Source organism: Dryas octopetala, chromosome 8 (genome assembly GCF_963921425.1).
Source record: "Dryas octopetala chromosome 8, drDryOcto1.1, whole genome shotgun sequence".
Lineage (NCBI taxonomy): Eukaryota > Viridiplantae > Streptophyta > Magnoliopsida > Rosales > Rosaceae > Dryas > Dryas octopetala.
The window spans coordinates 8,534,862-8,558,666 of NC_141373.1; the positions used below are offsets into that span (position 1 = coordinate 8,534,862).

The 23,805-nt window shown below is 35.5% G+C and overlaps 1 protein-coding gene and 1 pseudogene across 6 annotated transcripts; both read right to left on the reverse strand.

Moving 5' to 3' along the window:
- Positions 1-303: 303 nt before the first annotated feature.
- On the reverse strand, positions 304-8,179 carry LOC147276870 (disease resistance protein RPS4B-like). Of its 5 annotated transcripts, none has more exons than XM_086253122.1 (6): positions 3,813-5,074; positions 3,555-3,665; positions 3,296-3,449; positions 2,485-2,660; positions 2,279-2,374; positions 304-675 (listed from the first exon to the last, which is right to left on the reverse strand). In XM_086253122.1, the coding sequence occupies exon 1, from the start codon at positions 5,057-5,059 to the stop codon at positions 3,866-3,868; it is 1,194 nt and encodes a 397-aa protein (XP_086109248.1). In that variant the 5' UTR covers positions 5,060-5,074; the 3' UTR covers positions 304-675; positions 2,279-2,374; positions 2,485-2,660; positions 3,296-3,449; positions 3,555-3,665; positions 3,813-3,865. The 5 variants fall into 5 exon arrangements, with proteins under 5 accessions (XP_086109248.1, XP_086109247.1, XP_086109250.1 ...); XM_086253121.1 differs by having other exon boundaries at positions 2,471-2,660; XM_086253124.1 differs by lacking the exon at positions 3,813-5,074 and adding an exon at positions 8,120-8,179 and having other exon boundaries at positions 2,279-2,660.
- A 1,378-nt stretch (positions 8,180-9,557) lies between these two features.
- On the reverse strand, positions 9,558-22,822 carry LOC147276871 (TMV resistance protein N-like; annotated as a pseudogene). Its single transcript, XR_015124092.1, has 8 exons — positions 22,190-22,822; positions 17,374-18,475; positions 17,001-17,285; positions 16,234-16,910; positions 10,442-11,238; positions 10,242-10,246; positions 9,970-10,057; positions 9,558-9,864 (listed from the first exon to the last, which is right to left on the reverse strand). The product of XR_015124092.1 is annotated as a TMV resistance protein N-like (transcript).
- Between the last annotated feature and the right edge of the window lie 983 nt (positions 22,823-23,805).

Consider the following 23,805-nt stretch of genomic DNA (forward strand, 5'->3'; position numbering starts at 1 on the left):
CAATGTGTCTCATGGCCAGTCCCAAATGGTGAAAGTAGAGTTCTCGAATATTGTTTATTTAAAAAACAAATTAATTGCATGTAGAATGCTTTAAATTAATTCATTATGCTCTTTCTGTTGATGAGTCTTTGTCATGGGTTGGGATTAAACCAGGTTGGCTTTCTTCCCTTGTTGTCTTGTTGATGACGATGTAATTGTTCTTAAAGTTTAATGAGAAATCGATTCTCAAAAGAAATAAAATTAGTTTAAGCAAATCTTCCAAAATTCTATAGTGAACCTGGGTACCTCTGGGCACGTCAAGAGGTAAAATCTCCACATATCTTTTTAAAGAATATCCACGTCACAATACAGTCGTATAATATTGTACAAGTAGAAAGGCAAAAGCTGATGTGGCATTTATACCCATGTTGACATGGCATTTCCGCCAAACATACAGACAAAAATTGGTTTAAGAACTTAATAGATACAAAAATAAAAATTTGAACACTTAATTGATTCAAATAAAAACCCGATTACCAAGGGCTTGTGGTACAATAGCCCACTATTCTCTGACAAATCCGAGAGAATAATAGGTTTATCCAATAGCTTACAGCTGCTGACACTGCTCTCATACCCTTGCTCTCTTTGTTGTACCCTAGTTTCCTTTGCTTCACTGTACAGTTTATCAATAAAGTCCTGCAGATGATATATTGAAAAATTCAAAATTCACATTAATTTGACAAAGTTTAACTTTTATTATTTAAGAGATGGGATTTATAGGTTGAGAGGGGCCAGTTTATATATGGTATTGATTATTGAACATGCATTAGCTATAGAAATTCTTGCTCTTAAAAAATAATTATTCAAGGTTACAGCCTTTTAGGTGTCATGGCACTACAACAAAAATGTCGATAGATATCAGTCGTGGACTGATATCTATTTGGGTAGCCGTCTGATATAGCGCGTCGTGATATCTAATGTTCACATTTTAGATATCAGTTTTAAACTGATATGTAAACATTGTTTATATATCATTTTTGATATTATTACTGATATCTATAAAATCCGAATATCAATAATTCTGATCAATACATATCTTATTTGAGGTAGAATATGATATAAAACCATGATATCAATATCAGGTTTGAGGTAGAATATGATTTAAAATCTTGGTATCAATATCAGGTATATGATAAAATCTGATATGTAATCTCGATATCAATATCAGGTATGAAACATACTCTGATATCTAAATATTGTTTATATATCAAGTCTGAGAGAGAATCTGATATCAAAATGACATAACATTTCAGTTTTTAGACTAAAAATGATTTGGAATGTATGATATATATTAGTTTTTTTTTCACCTAAAAAGGTTATCAATGAATTAAATACAATTGTGCCTGTATTTTGAAATGGCCTGAAATTTGTGCAAGTATAAAATCTTTCATTCCCATATATTTCATATTTTAAGCACCAATAACATTCAAAGTACCCAAAAAGGGATTACAATATAATATCCAACAAGTAGTTCTATAGTTAAGGAAATACATAAAGAATTACTAAGGTATTACTGATGGTACTAATTTGAAGATACAAAAGCTGACAACTTCATCTAGCTAGTGGAGTAGAATCATTCACATCTTAAAGTTGTGTTGATTGAGACTAAATATACATAAGCTCTTCTCATGAACACTAGACCTGCAAAAGCATAATGCAATGGTCTTTAATATTATTGGCTAATATACTGAAAAAATGGTCCAAGATTTAAAACAAAATCACAACAATACACACAAGGAAAGAAAATATAGTTTGCTTTAACTTCTACATGTAGAGGAGGAGAGGAGAAGGCCTTTAATTTGTGGTTGGAACATGTACGTAAAGGTGGTGCTATACTTTCTATTATAATGAAAATTTACAACTTTAGGCTATTTTATTTAATACAACCAGATTGTCATAAAAGGAAGACAAGATTGTCATAAAGAACCTGTACAACTAGATTGTCATAAAAGAAAGACAAGATCATATAGTACATTAAGCTTCTATTGAAAAAATAATTAATTGTAATGTCTTTCACGCCAAGGAATAAAGAATTTGATTGTATTATTATAATTTTTATAATATCAGTCGATTTCAAATCTGATATAAAATTGGTGATATCTATTGACAATTTTGTTGTAGTGTGGCATATTGAAAAGAGAAGGGGCAGGGGATTCAGGGAGTGGCAAACTGAAGTCACACAATTACAGTGGGGAGAGTTAAGACAACATATAGATCAAAAAGAGAGCAGGAGGCATACCTTGTAATATTTAAGTGATTGAGGTCTCTTGAGTTTGAATGTCAAAGGGATTTGGTTTCAAGTGTGCACTGCATTTAACAACTCAAAATCTCCAAGCTGTAGGAATGTACGTCTTCCAAGTTAGATTGAGTAAACATTAACACATATAGCATGAGATTAGAGAACAGAGAATTGAGATTATTATCAACATACTTGCTGTTTCTGACCATTCCTGTTGAGCTCATCCAAAATGTATTAATTTCTTGCGGCCTTCGGGTTTCGACATGTTGATTTGAAATCCTTGGTCGAATGACGCCCTGCGCTGCCCAATTCTTCAATGCCTTTCTGTCCGGACCACCACAGCAACAAGAAACGACTCAAAGCTGTTCCCATATACCCAAATCTGCAGACCAGAAAGAAACTCACACAGATTAAAATGTAGTACAAAGACCAACAAACACAAACTCATCTCTTGAGCCAAATAGAGGTGAGTCCTACTCCTAATGCATGGTAATTCCAATTCTATGATTTGTGTGGATGCATGTTACACAAATCATAAACCCAAAACTGCAAACCAGATCAAGAGTTCCTTATTAAGGAGCCTCATAATATTTACAAGTTAATTGGGTCACCCTTTATGGGCCTTATGGCCCATGGACCACTGAAAAATTCTCCTATTGCATGACTACTAAAATTCTCCTATTTATGTTAGTTTATTACAGTTACATGTGCCAGTCTTAGTGACAAGGCCACACATAGGTAGAGAAGAATCTGCTGAATGTTTGTAAATACAAAAAACGAATCACCAAATCACTCACAAACTAATCATGCCAAGTGATAGTAGCTATTCTGCCCCTTTTTTCTAAATATTTGAGTGGCAACATAATCATTAATTTGGAAACTCTGAAGCTAGAATAGTCATTTCTCTTTGAAATAGTAATCTGTGTTCAGTTTTTCTTACTACTTCATCTGTTAGAAAGAGTAGATGCTCCATAGACAATACTTCTGACATAATTGCCCCATTAGTAAAAATTACACCTTTTGGTTCTCCAGTTGTTCCACTTGTGTACATTATTGTGCAAATGAAAGTCCTTTGTTTTGGTTGTCTCACTTGGCTGTCATCATTTGTTACCTGAGTTCTCAACCAAAAAAAAGTCCTCTGTTTTGGAGGTAGTTCACAGTCTAAATTCCCCTGAGAAAAGGTGATGAAAGGTGATTTTACATAATTGCAAAACAATTGACCATTCCTTTACCAACAAAGCGAATTTATATGAGAAAAACAGTGTTAAAAAAGTACCAACTGAGACAATTCCTCCCATGAAAAGCAAGATACTCCCAGCTCAACCACCATTTTACATCGAATGCAAGCTGTAAGATGTAAAACCACCAATTTAGTATGCATTAGCACCTGTAAGATGTAAAACCAAGCAAAGTTAATCGAATGCATTTAATCAAACTCAACCACCATTTTACATCAACTCTAAAGAACATTACTAGTTGTACACATCAACATGACATGCATACATACATACAAATACATACATGGTGGCATTACCTTTTATTTGCTGTCTTCATCGACCAATATATACCTCCAGAGAGATGTCTTCATCATGGTGGCATTACTAGGTGGACCCCGCAGCTTTTCACACCTTTGCTAGTGCGCGCAAAACTAACTCGACACGTAGGCAAATCAGGCTGGAAGATTTTCAAGTCTAACATGATTTCAAAGAATGGAATATAGTACAGCCACACATGAGCTGACTCAGCCTCTCTTGAATAATATGTATCGGGCATTAGTGTTTCAATGATGTGAATTTCAATACAAAATTCCTTGATGTTAAATTCGTGTTTGTAATGGAAACCATTTTTCCATTCTTCAACAACAGCACATAAAGCCAATCCTTTATTCTCCAATTTAAAATTTGGACGGGGTTCAAAAGTAATTTCACAGCAATCAATTTCCTTGAATTCCATACGCCCCCTGAACCACTTTGGAACTTCACTTCCTTGAAACATAACTTGGATTGAAGAATACTGACAAGAGAGAAAGAGAGAGACCAGCTGATTCCTTAACATATTTTTCATCTTTGCCACGTTAGCCAGATTGTCACACAGTCTCCAGCAATTAATCAAGCCCATAAACTCAAACATTTGTGACTCTTTACGTTTCAAAATGTTTGACAATTTTGAAAATCTCTCCAATGATACGCAATCTCTCACATCTACCCACTTTATTTTTGGTGGAAGTTCTCCAATTTCTTCAAGCCTCCTGCAATCCAGCAAGTCAAGCTTCTGCAAATTGACAAAGGCCATAATGCATGCAGGAAGACTAACAAAATTGCTTCCTGATATATCAAGTCGTTTTAATGTGAACGCACAATCAAGAGTCACAAGGAAACGACTATCTGATAAACCGCATTTTCCCACATTGAATCTTAATAGCTTGGGAAATGCTTTGCCTTCATCACCACTTTCTGTACTCCATGAAACTTCCGACTTCACCCTTTCTGGAAATGTCACCAATTTTGAGCATTGAGAGACAGACATATTCTCTAGATGTTGCAACTCATAAATGCTAGTTGGCAGATTTGTAAGGCTTTCACACGCTACTAAATATAACGTTTCAAGATTAATGAAATATTGAATTGATGATGAAGGCAATTCTTTGATGGCAGTCTCTGACAGATCCAGGAATGTTAAGGATTCCATCTTCCCCACAATTTCGGGGAAATTCTCAAGACTTGTAACACGTTTAAGATTCATTCTTTGCAGAGATTTCAAGCTGACAATTCTTGGAAACATCGTAAGCTTATGGCATCCCTTAAGACTCAAGCGAACAAGCTTATTATGAAATCCAACAGAAGGATGTAGCTCAACTAAACTTGTACAATCGTCTAAACTCAATACCTCTAAGTTCGCCATTCCAAACAAGTTGGGGGATTCTCTAAGGAATTTGCAGCCTTTCAAATTTATAGATTTCAGATTTTGCAGACGCTATGAGACAAAACAGAGTTCAGATGATCAGATGATAAGCTCTAAGGAACATAAAACATGTTAGGCAAACCAAATAATTTAAAATGATACCTTGAATCCTTCACCGAGTCCTAAGATGCGGCTGCGGGGCATACTGAGTTCAACAAGTTTTTTTGGATTAAAATTGAATGGCAAAGATTGACACGGATATTCTGACCAATCAAGGAATCTTAACTCATTGGGGAGATAATCAACGTCTCCAGATAAATGTGCATTACTATTTATAAATATTTGAAGTCTTTTCATCTTGGAGAAGCTTTTAGAATTCAAGCATATCTCATATGACTCAGGACATTTTGGCAAGGTTACCTTGATTCTTTTGATTTTATTTGTTCCCTAGTATGAAAATGCAATAATATTAACAAATTAAGGAATTAAGTTCTTTATCAAATAAAAATTGCATGGAAAAGAAATATATATATATATATATATATTACTTACTGTGTTTTCCGTTAGAACATAGTCAATATCCTCGTGAAACCATAATCTGCTACGTTCTCCAGGTTCAGTTGATTCTTGACGAACTATTTCTTTACCCATTTCTTCTAGCAAGTCATGCATCCAAATATGGTCTTCTTCTGTAATATTTATGAGGGCCTTTTCCACAAGTACTTCAATACCATATTTAGGATTGACGTCACAACCTTCTAGTATTTTTATCACATAGTTCTTATCTTTATCTTTAAAGAAACATGCAATGTCAAGAAAAACTTCCTTCACCAAATCATCCAATGCATATATTATAACTTATTTTGAGAATTTCTTGAATCTCCTGGTTAGGAACTCTTCTGTAACTATCTAATGCACCTTCCCATTGATCTATATCTCTACCACAAAGAAGTGAACCTAAAACTGTCAAAGCTAATGGAAGACCTTGGGCATATTTTACTACGGTATTTGCAAGTTTCACATAATAATCATCCATATGCCTATTTCTTGTCCCGGAGTTCCAACTAAAGAGCTCAAAAGCTTCGTCAAGATCTAATTCATTGACCTTGTATATTAGATTAACTTGATGAGCAATTAACAAATGCTTATCTCTCGCCGTTATGATTATTCTGCTACCCATACCAAACCAATCACACCCTCCAACTAATGTGTTTAATTGGTACAATTGATTCACATCATCAAGAACTAAAAGAACCTTTTTATTGCTCAACCTTTCTTTTATCACATTGATTCCTCTATCAATATTGGTTATCTTTAATTCTTTCCCCCCTAGAATCTCATAAAGAAGAGAATTTTGTAGTTCAACTAAGCCTCCATGTTGCATTGATCTTTCTCTAACGTTTGCCAAAAAACAGCTACCTTCAAACTTATGGACAATTGAATTATAGACACCTTTAGCAATTGTGGTCTTGCCGATTCCACCAGTCCCCCATAGCCCTACCATGCGAACATCATTTATCTCAACATCTAAAAGTTTGTCCATAATGCGCAAACGAGACTCTATTCCAACTGGGTACTTCGCCACATGCATATAAGTATGGTTTAATACTTGTACTGAAATCTCTTCAACGATATTACGAATGAATGTAGACTCGCGTCTGTCAAATTACAAGCATACAAAACATTAATGAAATGCCATATTGCTATATCATACTTTCACATATATACATTAATGAAATGCCATATTATTGCCATATTGCCATCATTATTATTATTTTTTAAACGCATACTATGTGGGATATCCCAAATCCTACATTGAATAGTCTAATCAGCTTAGTCAAATATGGCATAAACAACCTGCATTTAACACCTTCATATTTTAAATATATAAAATTTGTATTTTGAAAACACTTGCTGAGATCTATCAAACAAAACCTTGATAGATATATATAAAAAATCAGGTAGAAAAAAGTTAATAAATGCATATATATGACAGGGTGGCCCTTCAAATAAAGTATACCTATTTTAGCCATAATGATGTATGACTTGTGAGACCCACTTCTTATTGTAGTTCAATGATGTATGATCGGAGCCATCTATTTTCTAAGTTTTCATTTAAAGGTTGCCCATGCAAAGAATTAGATAAATCAGAAATCATTAAGTCATTTATTGTAATTGAATAAATAGATGAATATAGTGGTTTCGGTAAAGACTTGAAATGATGATCACATCATATAATCAAATTATTAAACGATTTCTGATTTGTTTAATTTTTTGCAATAATGATCCTTGAATAGCGACTTAAAATATAGACGACTCCGATTATCGAATTACAATATAAAGTGGGTTAAACAAGTCGTACCTCATAATAACCAAAATGAGATACACCTCATTTGAAGCTCCTTCTATCACACATACAACATTTATCCTAATGCAACATAATATTCACTTTTTGGTATATTGGTATAACGTACTGACATGCAGTCATAGTTGTGACAACATGGTTTATCAAAATCCAAGATTTATAAGGGTGCTTTTGGACTAAATCCCAAAAGCCTAAAGATTAGACAATGAAGCATAATCCTTGAACTATAATTCAAACACTGAAAAAATAACAAATGAAATAAATTGTGACTATAACTTGGTTAAAAGTTGTGATTGTCATGCATCTACAATTGAACGACATTTGTGTAAACTTAAAAGTTGGCACCTAAAGAGAATGAGTTAAAGTTTTAGTAATTAAAACTAATTAAAAAAGAGTTGAATTTAGTATTTAATCTCAGCTCACCCATTAATATGGGTTTGAAGACCTATAATAAAAAAATTCTACTGTTAATAAAAAGCAATAAAGGAATGTAAAAATAGATAAAAAGAAGATAGCCTCAGATATTTTATATAGAAGAAAGCTAGTAGCCACTATATATAGGTCAAAAATAATACCCGTCTAAGAAAGTCCACCCAGATAAATTTGCAGCATTCGTGAGAGCAGTCCTCCATCTCATCACCTTTTCCATGTTATTCTTGAATTTGCATTCATGGTTAGCAATTGCCTCGCCAAAACTACCTCTTTGGTTTCGTACATCTGTCGGATTCACCTTGTAAAAAATTGGACAAACCATTTGTTGCCTGGATTCTTTACATTGAAGGATGTGAACGAGTTCGTCCAAGCACCACTTGGGGTAAAAAATCTGCAACTGAGCACCTTTGAATGGGGGGATGACTTCTCCACGAGCTCTAGCTCAAGTGACATTGGGATGGGTGGAGAGTGGCAGATCTTAGGTTTAATGCTATCGTTTGTTAAAAAAATGAAAAGAATGAGGGAATGACTTCACTTAGCATGGTATTACTTCTGCCAGTTAAATAGTCGGTAAGAAATCTGAAATTGGATTCCCAACCACAATGTTAAATTTTCAGAAGAATTTGATTTAATATCAATCTAAATTACATGAAAGTACAAATTTACTGTAGTTGAGGGCTAAATTATAATCCCCAACTTCTCTTGGATCTGAAATAATATTCTGCCAATACAAAACCTCATGTAGAATGATGTCCTCACATGATGCCTTGACAATAGCAAGACATCTTGAAGCAGTGACAATAAACTATGGTCGTTCAATAAATTTGATTACATCCACATATGCTAAATCATACCTTAATGTCTATCATTCTAAACAGGAACTGTATATACTTTTAGTAACATAATCCTGAGCTGAATTTTTCATTTTAGAATGAGGATATAATTTCATATAAACACATTGACTTTGGGAAAATAAAAGGTATAAAAACTTTTATGAGATGCATGTTTATTGCTTTTACAAATATAAACATCAGTTAAATTTATGTTAGTTTATCAGTGTTACAAGTGACCAGTCTTAGTGCAGAAGACGAAATTTAGGCAGAGATGAATCTGGTGATTAATATAATAAAAAAAACTCATCACCAAATCACAGACAAACTAAGCATGCCAGGTGACAGTAGCTATTCTGCCCCTTATTTTCTAAATTTTTGAGATGCAGCATAATCATTAATTTGGAAACTCCAAAGATATATATTGTAAAAAGGCTAGACAAGTCATTTGTCTTTGAAATAGTAATCTTGTTTACCACTTTATCTGTCAAGAAGAGTAGTTGCTCCATGGACCACTGAAAAATTCTCCTATTGCATGACTATTAAAATTCTCCTATTTATGTTAGTTTATTACAGTTACATGTGCCAGTCTTAGTGACAAGGCCACACATAGGTAGAGAAGAATCTGCTGAATGTTTATAACTACTAAAAACGAATCACCAAATCACTCACAAACTAATCATGCCAAGTGATAGTAGCTATTCTGCCCCTTTTTTTTTCTAAATATATGAGTGGCAACAAAATCATTAATTTGGAAACTCTGAAGCTAGAATAGTCATTTCTCTTTGAAATAGTAATCTGTGTTCAGTTTTTCTTACTACTTCATCTGTTAGAAAGAGTAGATGCTCCATAGACAATACTTCTGACATAATTGCCCCATTAGTAAAAATTACACCTTTTGGTTCTCCAGTTGTTCCACTTGTGTACATTATTGTGCAAATGAAAGTCCTTTGTTTTGGTTGTCTCACTTGGCTGTCATCATTTGTTACCCTTTTTTTGGGTTGTCTCAACCAAAAAAAAGTCCTCTGTTTTGGAGGTAGTTCACGGTCTAAATTTCCCTGAGAAAAGGTGATGAAAGGTGATTTTACATAATTGCAAAACAATTGACCAATCCTTTACCAACAAAGCGAATTTATATGAGAAAAACAGTGTTGAAAAAGTACCAACTGAGACAATTCCTCCCATGAAAAGCAAGATACTCCCAGCTCTTCAGCTTCCTCTTTTTGAGTGCTAGAAATATTTGCAAAATTGCTGAACAAAGCAGATGCATAAGTTACAATCCTCAAAACTTACACCTCAAATTCCAAGTTTTAAGAAAATAGGATGTGACCTACTTTTCAAACAAAATCTGCACAAATAAGTACCATTTGAGAAGGAGATTAAGTACGTGGATTAGGAAAGCGAGAGGAACGGCTAAAATTTAAAACAAAAATACCTTATCTGTATTAGGAAAGGAACTAAGATAGTCAGCAAACGAATGAGGGGGAAAATATACAAAGGCAAGTTGGTCTTTGTATGTATGTCAAGTTTTGGATTATGAAGATTTAGTACCAGAGTATAAGAAATCAGAGGGATTTTCAACATTTCAGTAATTATGATAATGACAAAATAGAAATAATAAGAAGGATAACTTACAGCAGGGATTTTGTTCTCTTGAACAAAAGCTATTGAAACTTCAGCATGGTTGCTGTCTTCATCGACCAATACCTCCAGAGAGATGTCTTCATCATGGTGGCATTACTAGGTGGACCCCGCAGCTATTCACACCTTCGCTAATGCGCGCAAAACTAACTCGACACGTAGGCAAATCAGGCAGCTGGAAGATATCCAAGTCTGACATGATTTGAAAGAATGGAATATAAAACAGCCACACATGAGCTGACTCAACCTCTCTTGAATAACATCTATCGGGCATGAGTGTTTCAGTGATGTGAATTTCAATACAAAATTCCTTGATGTTAAATTCGTATTTGTAATCGAAATCATTTTTCCATTCTTCAACAACAGCACATAAAGCCAATCCTTTCTTCTCTACTTTGAAATTTGGAAGGGGGTTCAAAAGTAATTTCACAACAATCAATTTCCTTGAATTCCGTACGCCAGCTGAACCACTTTGGAACTTCACGTCCTGGAAACATAACACGGATTGAAGAATGTTGACGAGAGAAAAAGAGAGAGACCAGCTGATTCCGTAACATATTTTTCATCTTTGCCACGTGAGCCAGATTGCCACACAGTCTACGGCAATTTGACAAGTAGATAGACTCAAACATTTGTGACTCTTTACGTTTCAAAATGTTTGACAATTTTGAAAATCTCTCCAATGATACGCAATCTTCCACATCTACCCACTTTATTTTTGGTGGAAGTTCTCCAATTTCTTCAAGCCTCCTGCAATCATGTAAGTCAAGCTTCTGCAAATTGACAAAGGCCTGTAGAATTTAGGTGTGATTTGTTTTAATTAATTGGACTTTTGGTTATGGAAGAAAGCAGCATTGAAGCTGAAAAATGGGAAGAACAGAATGAATTTGATCTCTCTGTGTAAATTCCAGTGCTCACGCCACTATTACATTGATTCCCAATTCTGTTACATAAAAGGCAGTCATTACAATGCTGAGGCATGCCAAGTGCGTGAGCCTATGAGCTCAGCTCAACCAATCAATTGGTGTCCTATGAGACACAGCCACGTGTACAATTACATAATCAAACTGACTTGCTAATTAACTAACATAACTGCAAACTTAATTAACTAGCTTAGTCTGGCAAATGCTTAAGCACAATCAACACTCCCTTCTAAGGATTTGGCAGACTTGACTCCAAGCTTGCTCCTTAGCCAACAGAACCTGTCTTTGGCTAATGCCTTCGTGAAAATGTCTGCAAGTTGGTCTTCTCCTTTGCAGTAAACCAGATCAACCACTCCATCATGAATAGCATCCCTTATGAAATGAAATTTCCTCTTTATGTGCTTTGACCTCTGGTGAAATACAGGGTTCTTGGACATTGCAATTGCAGATGTGTTATCACACAGTAGGGTAGTTGGTTCAACTTGCTCTTCTCCAAAGTCTTGTAGGACAAACCTGAGCCAAATAGCTTGTGATGTAGCCTCTGAAGCACTCATATATTCTGCCTCTGCAGTAGAGAGAGCAACACTATGTTGCTTGACTGATGCCCATGAAAATGCACCACTCCCAAAAGAGAATGCATAACCTGATGTGGATCTCATATCATCCTCATCTCCACTCCAATCACTGTCACAATAGCCTATGAGAATGGCAGAATCTCCTTTCCTATACTGAATGCCATAGTCAATGGTACCCTGCACATATCTTAACACCCTTTTAGCTGTTCCTAGGTGTTTAGCAGAGGGACAATGCATGAACCTAGCTAGTAAGCTTGTTGCAAACATAATGTCAGGTCTTGTAGCAGTTAGGTATAACAAGCTTCCAACCAGTTTTCTGTATAAGCCTTCATCTGCAGGCTCACTTCCATCTTCCTTCCTTAATTTTTCAGTTGTTGACAATGGGATGGACACAGGTTTGCAATCCTTTAGCCCAAATTTCTCTAGCAAGTTGAGAGCATACTTTCTTTGGTGAATAAAGATACTCCCTTCTAGCTGGATCACTCCCATTCCAAGAAAATGATGCAACAGACCTAGATCAGACATTTCATATCTGTTCATCATATCCCTTTTGAATTCCAATAGCATGCTGTCACTGCTTCCTGTGTAGACAATGTCATCTACATAGATTGACACAATAAGTGTGCCCTGGCCTTCCTTGCTTTTAACATACAAAGTTGCTTCACTAGGACTTTTCTCAAAGCCACATTCCAACAGATAACTGTCAATATTTCCATACCAAGCTCGTGGAGCCTGTTTCAAGCCATAGAGGGCTTTATGCAGTTTATACACCTTGTGCTCCTGATTCTTGACAACATACCCATCTGGTTGATCCACATATACTTCCTCCTCTAGAATTCCATTGAGAAAGGCTGATTTGACATCAAGTTGGTAAAGCTTCCAGCCATTCTTAGCTGCTAGAGCAATCAGTGTTCTTATGGTGTCTAACCTTGCTACAGGAGCAAAGGTTTCATTGAAATCAATTCCTGGCTTCTGTGTATAGCCTTTAGCAACTAGTCTTGCCTTGTGTTTCTGAATTGTGCCATCCAGATTGAGTTTGATCTTGTAAATCCACTTTACTCCCACAATAGGCTTGTCACTTGGTCTATCTACAAGCTTCCAAGTCTGGTTTTTCTCAATCATAGCAATCTCTTCTGACATTGCTTTCTGCCATGCTTGGTCTTTGACAGCTTCATTAAAACTCTCAGGTTCTATTACACTAAATTTGCACTGAGCAAACACCTCATTGAGGTTCTTCCACTTCTTTGGAGTATTATCATAGGTATCTGACATCCCAATTTCCTTTTCATCTGTAGAAATTGGAACATCAGTCCTTGTCACACTTGTTCCACCACTTGAGCCTTCTGTGAGTGGACTTGGACAAGAGTTTTCCACACTTGCAGACTCATTAGACACTCTTGGAGATTGCATAGGTGTTGCAGGTTCAACCTCACTTTCTGCAGCATTGCTTGTCTGCTCACTTTCAAAAGGTACTGTTATATAAACAGTTTCTTTAGAATTCCAATCCCACAGTGAGTTTTCATCGAAAATCACACTCCTAGATACAACCACTTTGTTATTCTTCAGATCAAACACTCTATAACCCTTCTCTCGAGTTCCATATCCCACAAAGATGCCTCTCTGACCAGTTTCATCAAGTTTCTGCCTATTTTGTGCAGAAACATGAGTAAAGCATACAGAACCAAAAACTCTTAGATGTTTAACACCTGGCTTCCTTCCACTGTACTCCTCAAATGGAGTTTTGTTATCTAAGGCATTTGTAGGACACCTGTTCAATAGGTAGACAGCAGTATTGACTGCTTCTCCCCAAAAACTCTGTGGCAGCTTCTTTTCATGGAGCATAGTCCTGGCCATTTCCATTATGGTCCTGTTCTTCCTTTCAGCAATGCCATTCTGCTGAGGTGAGTAAGCAACAGTTAATTGCTTCTCAATTCCCACCTCCTCACAGAATTTCTCAAAGGCATGAGAGGTATACTCCCCCCCTCTATCACTTCTCAATTTCTTAAGCTTAAATCCACATTGCAATTCAACCATTGCTTTAAATTTCTTAAACACACTGAATGCATCTGACTTGAACTTCAAGAAATAGACCCAACACATTCTTGACTTGTCATCAATAAAGGTGAGAAAGTATTTGTTACCTCCAATTGTTTCTGTCATGGGACCACACACATCTGTGTGTACTAACTCCAAAAGGTCAGTAGCTTTTCTGACTTTGTCTTTGTCAAAGGGTTGCCTATGAGCTTTTCCCATTGCACAGCTTTCACACATGTGATCACTGTCTGTCAAACTTGGTAGACCATATACCATCTCATTTTCTTGTAACCTTTTCAGACTTCCAAAGTTCAAATGACCAAACCTTCTGTGCCACTTCCAAGTTGATCCTATAGTGGTAACTGAATTTGCCATAAAGGGAGTTACACTGTCAAATGAAAGAGGAAAGCATCTGTTTCCTTTCATTTTGACTGTAGTGACAGGTTCCTGCAGGTTCTTGTCTCCATAAATGGAAACCATGAAATCTCCAAAAACAAGCCAATATCCATGCTCAATCATCTGTCCAACACTGAGCAGATTCTCATCCAGACCAGGGACAATCATCACTTCAGGTATATGTCTGACTCCTTTCTTTGTTTCAACCACCAATGTACCTTTGCCAGTAGACTCCACTAAGTCACCAGTTCCCATTTTGACCTTGCACCTCACACTTCGATCAATGTTGATAAGAAGTGACTCACAGCTTGTCATATGGTTGCTGCAGCCACTGTCAAGATACCAGGCCCCATGTTCCTTTTGCACAGATGCCATATGACATGCATAGAACATTGTGGCAGTGTCCTGGACCTGATTGGCATAATTCACCACTTCACCCCTCCTGTTAGGCTGATGACAATCCTTCATCATGTGGCCAAATTTGTCACATTTGTGACACTTGACCTTTCCCTTGAACCAACAGTCACCATAGTGAAGTTTATCACAAATCCTACATTTCTGCTTCCCAGAGTCAGTACCTCTTTCCTGTTTTCCAGCAACCTGAAACTTGGCATCCCATTTCCTTGGTTTTCCTTTCCATTGCTTCTGTCCCTTCCTTCCTCCATCATGAGCATATGGCCTATTCTGTGAGTTTTGGCCTTTTGGAGTGATGCTCATACTGGAGAATGCCTTCTCTGTGTGTCCATCATCTTCCTCATGTCTATTCAATCGAAGCTCATAACTCTTCAAAGATCCAACAACCTCATGTATTGAAACTGAATTCAGATCACAAGTTCTTTCTAACACTACACACATTGGATCATAAATCTTGCATAAGCTGATAAGTACCTTTTGGACCATTCTCTGATGTGAGAGAATCTCACCATATTTCTCCATCTGATTTGTTAAATCAAAGAACCTGGAAAAATAATCAGCAAGGCATTCATTATCCCTCATTCTCATATACTCAAACTCTCTGCGTAGACCTTGCAACTTCACAGATCTAGCTTGTTCATCACCATGGTACTCCTCCTGCAGTAGGTTCCAAGCTCCCTTTGCTGTTTCTTGATTAACAATTCGAGGAAAGATTTCTTTGGAGACTGCTCCTTGAATGATGCCTAATGCCTTTGCATCTTTCATGTGTTGTTCTTCAAGGTATGCTTCCATCTCTTCATCAACATCTACACCTTCAGCTTGTTCATCTTTCTTAGAACTCTTCTTTTTCTTTGATTCAGGGACTGTGATCCCTTTTTCTACTAGCTTCCACAAACCTTGTGATTTGAAAATGGTAATCATTCTTACTTTCCAATAATCGAATTCATTACCATCAAAGATAGGAGCTCGTAGCTCACCACCTCCAGAGCTTGCCATTGCAACACAAATCCTTGCTTGTTTCACTCTGTTTTCTTCTCACAGAATCACGCCCCAGTACACCTTGATTCAGACCAAGGCTCTGATACCATGTAGAATTTAGGTGTGATTTGTTTTAATTAATTGGACTTTTGGTTATGGAAGAAAGCAGCATTGAAGCTGAAAAATGGGAAGAACAGAATGAATTTGATCTCTCTGTGTAAATTCCAGTGCTCACGCCACTATTACATTGATTCCCAATTCTGTTACATAAAAGGCAGTCATTACAATGCTGAGGCATGCCAAGTGCGTGAGCCTATGAGCTCAGCTCAACCAATCAATTGGTGTCCTATGAGACACAGCCACGTGTACAATTACATAATCAAACTGACTTGCTAATTAACTAACATAACTGCAAACTTAATTAACTAGCTTAGTCTGGCAAATGCTTAAGCACAATCAACAAGGCCATAATGCATGCAGGAAGACTCACAAAATTGCTTCCTGATATATCAAGTCGTATTAATGTGAACGCACAATCAAGAGTCACAAGGAAACGACATTAGCTTGGGAAATGCTAAACGGCATTTTCCCACAGAATTTTATTAGCTTGGGAAATGCTTTGCCTTCATCACCACTTTCTGTACTCCGTGAAACTTCCGACTTCACCCTTTCTGGAAATGTCACCAATACACACATTCTCTTTAGATGTTGCAACTCATAAATGCTAGTTGGCAGATTTGTAAGGCTTTCACACACGCTTAAATATAACGTTTCAAGATTAATGAAATATTGAATTGATGATGAAGGCAATTCTTTGATGGCAGTCTCTGACAGATCCAGGAATGTTAAGGATTCCATCTTCGCCACAATTTCGGGGAAATTCTCAAGACTTGTACAACCATCAAGATCCATTGTTTGCAGAGATTTCAAGCTGACAATTCTTGGAAACATCGTAAGCTTATGGCATCCCTTAAGACTCAAGCAAACAAGCTTATCATGGAATCCAACAGAAGGATATAGCTCAACTAAACTTGTACAATCGTCTAAATTCAACACCTCTAAGTTCGCCATTCCAGACAAGTTGGGGGATTCTATAAGGAATTCGCAGCCTTCCAAATTTATAGATTTCAGATTTTGCAGACGCTATGAGACAAAACAGAGTTTAGATGATCAGATGATAAGCTCTAAGGAACTTAAAACATGTTAAGCAAACCAAATAATTTAAAATGATACCTTGAATCCTTCACCGAGTCCTAAGATGCAGCTGTGGGGCATACTGAGTTCAACAAGTTTTTTTGGATTAAAATTGAATGGCAAAGATTGAAACGGATATTCTGACCAATCAAGGAATCTTAACTCATTGGGGAGATAATCAACGTCTCCAGAGAAACGTGCATTACTATTTATAAATATTTGAAGTCTTTTCATCTTGGAGAAGCTTTTAGAATTCAAACATATCTCATATGACTCAGGACATTCTGGCAAGTTTACCTTGATTCCTTTAATTTTATTTGTTCCCTAGTATGAAAATGCAATAGTATTAGCAAAGGAAGTTCTTTATCAAATAAAGATGCCTGGAAAAGATATATATATATATTTTACTTACTGTGTTTTCCGTTAGAACATAGTCAATATCCTCGTGAAACCATAATCTGCTACGTTCTCCAGGCTCAGTCGATTCTTGGCGAACTATTTCTTTACCCATTTCTTCTAGCAAGTCATGCATCCAAATATGGTCTTCTTCTGTAATATTTATGAGGGCCTTTTCCACAAGTACTTCAATACCATATTTAGGATTGACGTCACAACCTTCTAGTATTTCTATCACATAGTTCTTATCTTTATCTTTAAAGAAACACGCAATGTCAAGAAAAACTTCCTTCACCAGATCATCCAATGCATTATAACTTATTTTGAGAATTTCTTGAATCTCCTGGTTAGGAACTCTTCTGTAACTATCTAATGCACCTTCCCATTGATCTATATCTCTACCACAAAGAAGTGAACCTAAAACTGTCAAAGCTAATGGAAGGCCTTGAGCATATTTTACTACAGTATTTGCAAGTTTCACATAATAATCATCCATATGCCTATTTTTTGTCCCGGAATTCCAACTAAAGAGCTCAAAAGCTTCATCAAGATCTAATTCATTGACCTTGTATATTAGATTAACTTGATGAGCAGTTAACAAATGCTTATCTCTTGTCGTTATGATTATTCTGCTACCCATACCAAACCAATCACACCCTCCAACTAATGTGTTTAATTGGTACAAATGATTCACATCATCAAGAACTAAAAGAACCTTTTTATTGCTCAACCTTTCTTTTATCACATTGATTCCTCTATCAATATTGGTCATCTTTAATTCTTCCCCGCCTAGAATCTCATAAAGAAGAGAATTTTGTAGTTCAACTAAGCCTCCATGTTGCATTGATCTTTCTCTAACGTTTGCCAAAAAACAGCTACCTTCAAACTTATGGACAATTGAATTATTGACAGCTTTAGCAATTGTGGTCTTGCCGATTCCACCAGTCCCCCATAGCCCTACCATGCGAACATCATTGCTCTCAACATCTAAAAGTTTATCCATAATGCTCACACGAGACTCTATTCCAACTGGGTACTTCGCCACATGCATATAAGTACGGTTTAATATTTGTACTGAAATCTCTTCAACGATATTACGAATGAATGTAGACTCGCGTCTGTCAAATTACAAGCATACAAAACATTAATGAAATGCCATATTGCTATATCATACTTTCACATATATACATTAATGAAATGCCATTATATTGCCATATTGCCATTATTATTATTAATTTTTAAATGCATAATATGTGGGATATCCCAAATCGTACATTGAATAGTCTAATCAGCTTAGTCAAATATGGCATAAACAACCTGCATTTAACACCTTCATATTTTTAATATATAAAATTTGTATTTTGAAAACACTTGTTGAGATCTATCAAACAAAACCTTGATAGATATATATATAAAAAATCAGGTAGAAAAAAGTTAATAAATGCATATATATGACATGGTGGCCCTTCAAATAAGGTATACCTATTTTAGCCATAATGATGTATGACTTGTGAGACCCACTTCTTATTGTAGTTCGATGATGTATGAGAACCATCTATTTTCTAAGTTTTCATTTAAAGGTTGCCCATGCAAAGAATTAAATAAATTAGAAATCATTAAATCATTTATTGTAATTGAATAAATAGATGAATATAGTGGTTTCGGTAAAGACTATAAATAGATGAATATAGTGGTATCGATTGACCATTCAAAATTGTAACTCATTCCCACTTTGCCACCTGAAAGATTTTTTGTCCCAGATTACCACCTGTAACTTACATCTGTGTCCCATTTTACCTTGTTCCGTCAACAATTCCGTTAAAAATTATGACTTGCCAGTTAATGCTGACGTGGCGCGCTGGATGTGCGCCACGTGTCACATCTTTGCTTTTATTTTCAGATTTTTTTATTTTTCTATTTTTATAAACTTTAAAAATTAATTAAAAATAGCTCCGAACTCAGAAAAATACACGAAAAATTCTTACGGACTCGTCTTGACTAGTACTAATTTACTATCAAGTTAAATTACCAATTTGCCCTCTAAAAATTTCCAAAAAAATTAGAAAGTCCAAATTTATTTCTAAAAAATTAAAATAAATTTCCCTCTATTAAATAAATTCTAGAATTTTCGTAAACTCTTGGACAAATTCTCAAAAATATTTTGAAAATTACCAAAAGCCTATTTTAGAGAATTATTTCGAGACTTTACTGAAATTCTAGAATTTTTCTAGAATTTATTTTATAGGGAAATTTATTTTCCTCTAAGACTGAGAGGTCTTTTGGCTAGCAAGTGTTCACGAGAAAGGTATTGTTAGTTTTTAGAAGACTAACGGTGCAGACCTCATATTTTTTAGAGTTCGGGAGATTATCCTATGAATTTCCAAAGAGTCTAGAGTATTTTAATTTTCTACAAATAAATTTGGACTTTCCAAATTTTCGGGAAATTTTTAGAGTGAAAATTGGCATTTTGACCCTATAGTAAATTAGTACTAGTCAAGACAAGTCAATAGGAATTTTTCGTGTATTTTTCTAATTCGGAGCTATTTTTAATTAATTTTCAAAGTTTATAAAAATAGAAAAATAAAAAAAATTAGAAAATACAAGAAAAGATGTGACACGTGGTGCACATCCAGCGCGCCACTTCAGCATTAACGGCCAGGTCATCATTTTTAATAGAATTGTTGACAGAACAATGTAAAATGGGACACGGATGCAAGTTACATGTGGTAATCTGGGACAAAAAAACTTTCAGGTGGCAAAGTGGAAATGAATTACAGTTTTAGGTGGTAAATCGATAATTAAGCCTATAATCAAGGAGTCAAATTTCGAAATTTTCGGCGAAATTTCGCCGAAAATTTCGTTTTTTAGGGGTATGGAAATTTTAACACCATACCAAATTAATTTCGAAAAATTTCGAAAAATTTCGACGAAATTTCCGAAATTTCGGCGAAATTTTCGATATAGAGATCGGAGAGAGAGGGGAGGCTGAGATCAGAGGGAAAGAGGCAGAGCCGCCGCCGTCACCATCGCCGGAGGGAGAGACAGAGCCGCGCGCGCCGTCGAAGGAGGGAGAGAAGAGATCCGGGGAGGGAGAGAGGGAGATCGGGAAGGGAGAGGGAGATGGAGCAAAGAGAAGAGAACATGGAGAAGGAGGGAGTGAGGGACTAGGAGAGAGAAAGAGAAGATGAGAACTGAAGAAGGAAAGAAAAAAAAAAAAAAAAAAAGAAGAGGTCTGGAGTCTCTGGTTAATCACGGGGGCAGGGAGGAAGAAGTAAAGAAGAGAAGAAGGAAAGAAGAAAAAAAAGAAGAAAAAGAAAAAGAAAGAGAGAGGGAGGAGAGAGAAGAGAGAGAATGAGTGGGGTAGGGGGTAGGCGTGAATCACGGGGGAAGAGAAGAAAAGGGAAAGAAAAAAAAGAAGAGAAAAAGAAAGGAAAAGGAAAAAAAAAAAAAAAAAAAAAGGAAAAAAAAAAAAAAGGAAAGAAAAAAAAAAAGAAGAGAAAAAAAAAAGGAAATAAATTTTTTTTTTTTTAAGGTAGATTGAGATTTGGAGTCTTTAGACAATTGGAAAGAAAAAAAAAATTTAAGATTTTATTTGGGGTTTGATTTGGTCATTTTAGTGTTTCGTTTAATTGTAAACATAAATTATGAAAAAGACATAATATGGTATATTAGTAAAAAAACGAAAAAAGACATAACACAGGCTACACAGCAAGTTAGTATTTGGATCTGAAGATTAATAAAATAATAGAGTTTACAATGGGGTACATAGGTCAGATTGAGCAAATGTGAGGTGTTATTTATATAATTATTAATTCGTGACCTATTTTTTTAACAGTATTTACCATCAGCGTGTATTATATTTATCTTATATTACATAAAACCTACTATATAATTTAGTTTTTTCAATGTTTTTTATCAATACAGTAGATAATATGTTAAATAAGCATATGGTCAAGTTTCATTCAAAATTTCCGTGTTTTGATAGCAATTTCCGTCGTTTTTATCTAATTTTGTCGAAATCGAAATTTTAATCGAAATTTCCACGAAAATTTCCGTCGAAATTTCCATCGAAAATTTCCTCGAAACCGAAATTTTACTCCTTGCCTATAATCAAATTATTAAACGGTTTTTGATTTGTCTAATTTTTTGCAATAATGATCCTTGAATAGCGACTTAAACGGTGTTAAAATATAGACGACTCCGATCATCGAATTACAATATAGAGTGGGTTAAACAAGTCATACCCATAATAACTAAAATGAGATATACCTCATTTGAAGCTCCTTCTATCACACATACAACATTTATCCTAATGCAACATAATATTCACTTTTTGGTATATTGGTGTAACGTACTAACATGCAGTCATAGTTGTGACTACATGGTTTATCAAAATCCAAGGTTTATAAGGGTGCTTAAGGACTAAATCCCAAAAGCCTAAAGATTAGACAATGAAGCATAATCCTTAAACTATAATTCAAACACTGAATAAATAACAAATGAAATAAATTGTGACTATAACTTGGTTAAAAGTTGTGATTGTCATGTATCTACAATTGAACAACATATCATTGGCATTTGGGTAAACTTAAAAGTTGGCACCTAAAGAGAATGAGATAAAGTTTTAGTAATTAAAACTAATTAAAAAAGAGTTGAATTTAGTATTTAATCTCAGCTCACCCATTAATATGGGTTTGAAGGCCTATAATAAAAAAATTCTACTGTTAATAAAAAGCAATAAAGGAATGTAAAAATAGATAAAAAGAAGATAGCCTCAGATATTATATATAGAATAAAGCTAGTAGCTACTATATATAGGTCAAAAATAATACCCGTCTAAGAAAGTCCACCCAGATAAATTTGCAGCATTCGTGAGAGCAGTCCTCCATCTCATCACCTTTTCCATGTTATTCTTGAATTTGCATTCATGGTTAGCAATTGCCTCGCCAAAACTACCTCTTTGGTTTCGTACATCTGTCGGATTCACCTTGTAAAAAATTGGACAAACCATTTGTTGCTTGGATTCTTTACATTGAAGGATGTGAACGAGTTCATCCAAGCACCACTTTGATGATGCATAGTTTTCAGAAAATACGATGATAGAAATCTTGGACTCTTCAATTGCTTTGAGAAGCGCCGGTGATATTTCTTCTCCTCTTCTGAGCTCATGATCATCTATGAAGGTTTTAATTCCCTTCTGAACCAAATTGTTGTACAAATGGTCTGTAAAATTGCAGCGAGTATCCTCACCTCTAAAACTCAGAAAGACATGGTATGTCCAAGAATGGGTGACAGAAGAAGAGGTTGGGGCTTCGAATTGAGTGATCTCCATGATGTATAACTAAACAGTCTGAAAGAAAGAATTGGGAATGGTAGTCCTGATCATGTGAAAGACTCTCTTAGTCTCTTGTTATATATATTAGAACTCTTGCTTGGCATCATATATGCGAAGCAGTTTCAAGGTATGTTCCTCCTACCTTCAAGCTGAGTGTGACGTCAAGGGAATAATAAAAAATCAAGGAAAGGAAATGACACAGAGATGACTGACCAATGGAAAGAGGGAACTTTTACCAACGACTTTAGAAAAAGTTGTAGTCGTAGTTGTTGAGGTGAGGCTTCCGACCTTACGCGTGGGTGCTAGTGTGCCACTAATGGGCTTAGAATAGCCAATTAGAAAAAGATAATGTTCAATGCGAAAACTGGAAATAAATTACCAATTTGAACCCAATAATTATTCATGTGAGCCATGACCCATTTTAGGAGAGTAAAAACACACGCATAATATCAGATGTTTGTTATGTTTGCCAAATTATTGGACAAAAAAATATTTTTCTATAATAAATATAGCATTTTTGTGTGATTGTGCAAACACTCATAACTTACACCGGGACCAATATATTTTCTCAAATAAAAAATTTTGATAATATCTTTGTCTATACACAAACATAGACGAGGCTTAGTAACCGGAGTCTGTGGGTATAGTTCCTCACAAAAAATAAAAAAATAAAAAATAAAAGACCACTAAGCAGCAATCAAATTTTTAGGGAATTTGCTGTAGGTAATAGTAGCTGATAGGTTTCCGATCCACACTATTGTTATACTTATGCCCTTGCTCCCTTTGCTTCACTGTAGACGACAGGTTTATCAATTCGGTCAAATGATGCTCTGCAGCCCAATCCTCCCAGAGCAACAAGAAACGACTCAATGCTGTTCCCATAAACCCAAAACTGCAAACCAGATCAAGAGTTCCTTATTAAGGAGCCTCATAATATTTACAAGTTAATTGGGTCACCCTTTATGGGCCTTATGGCCCATGGACCACTGAAAAATTCTCCTATTGCATGACTACTAAAATTCTCCAATTTATGTTAGTTTATTACAGTTACAAGTGCCAGTCTTAGTGACAAGGCCACACATAGGTAGAGAAGAATCTGCTGAATGTTTATAA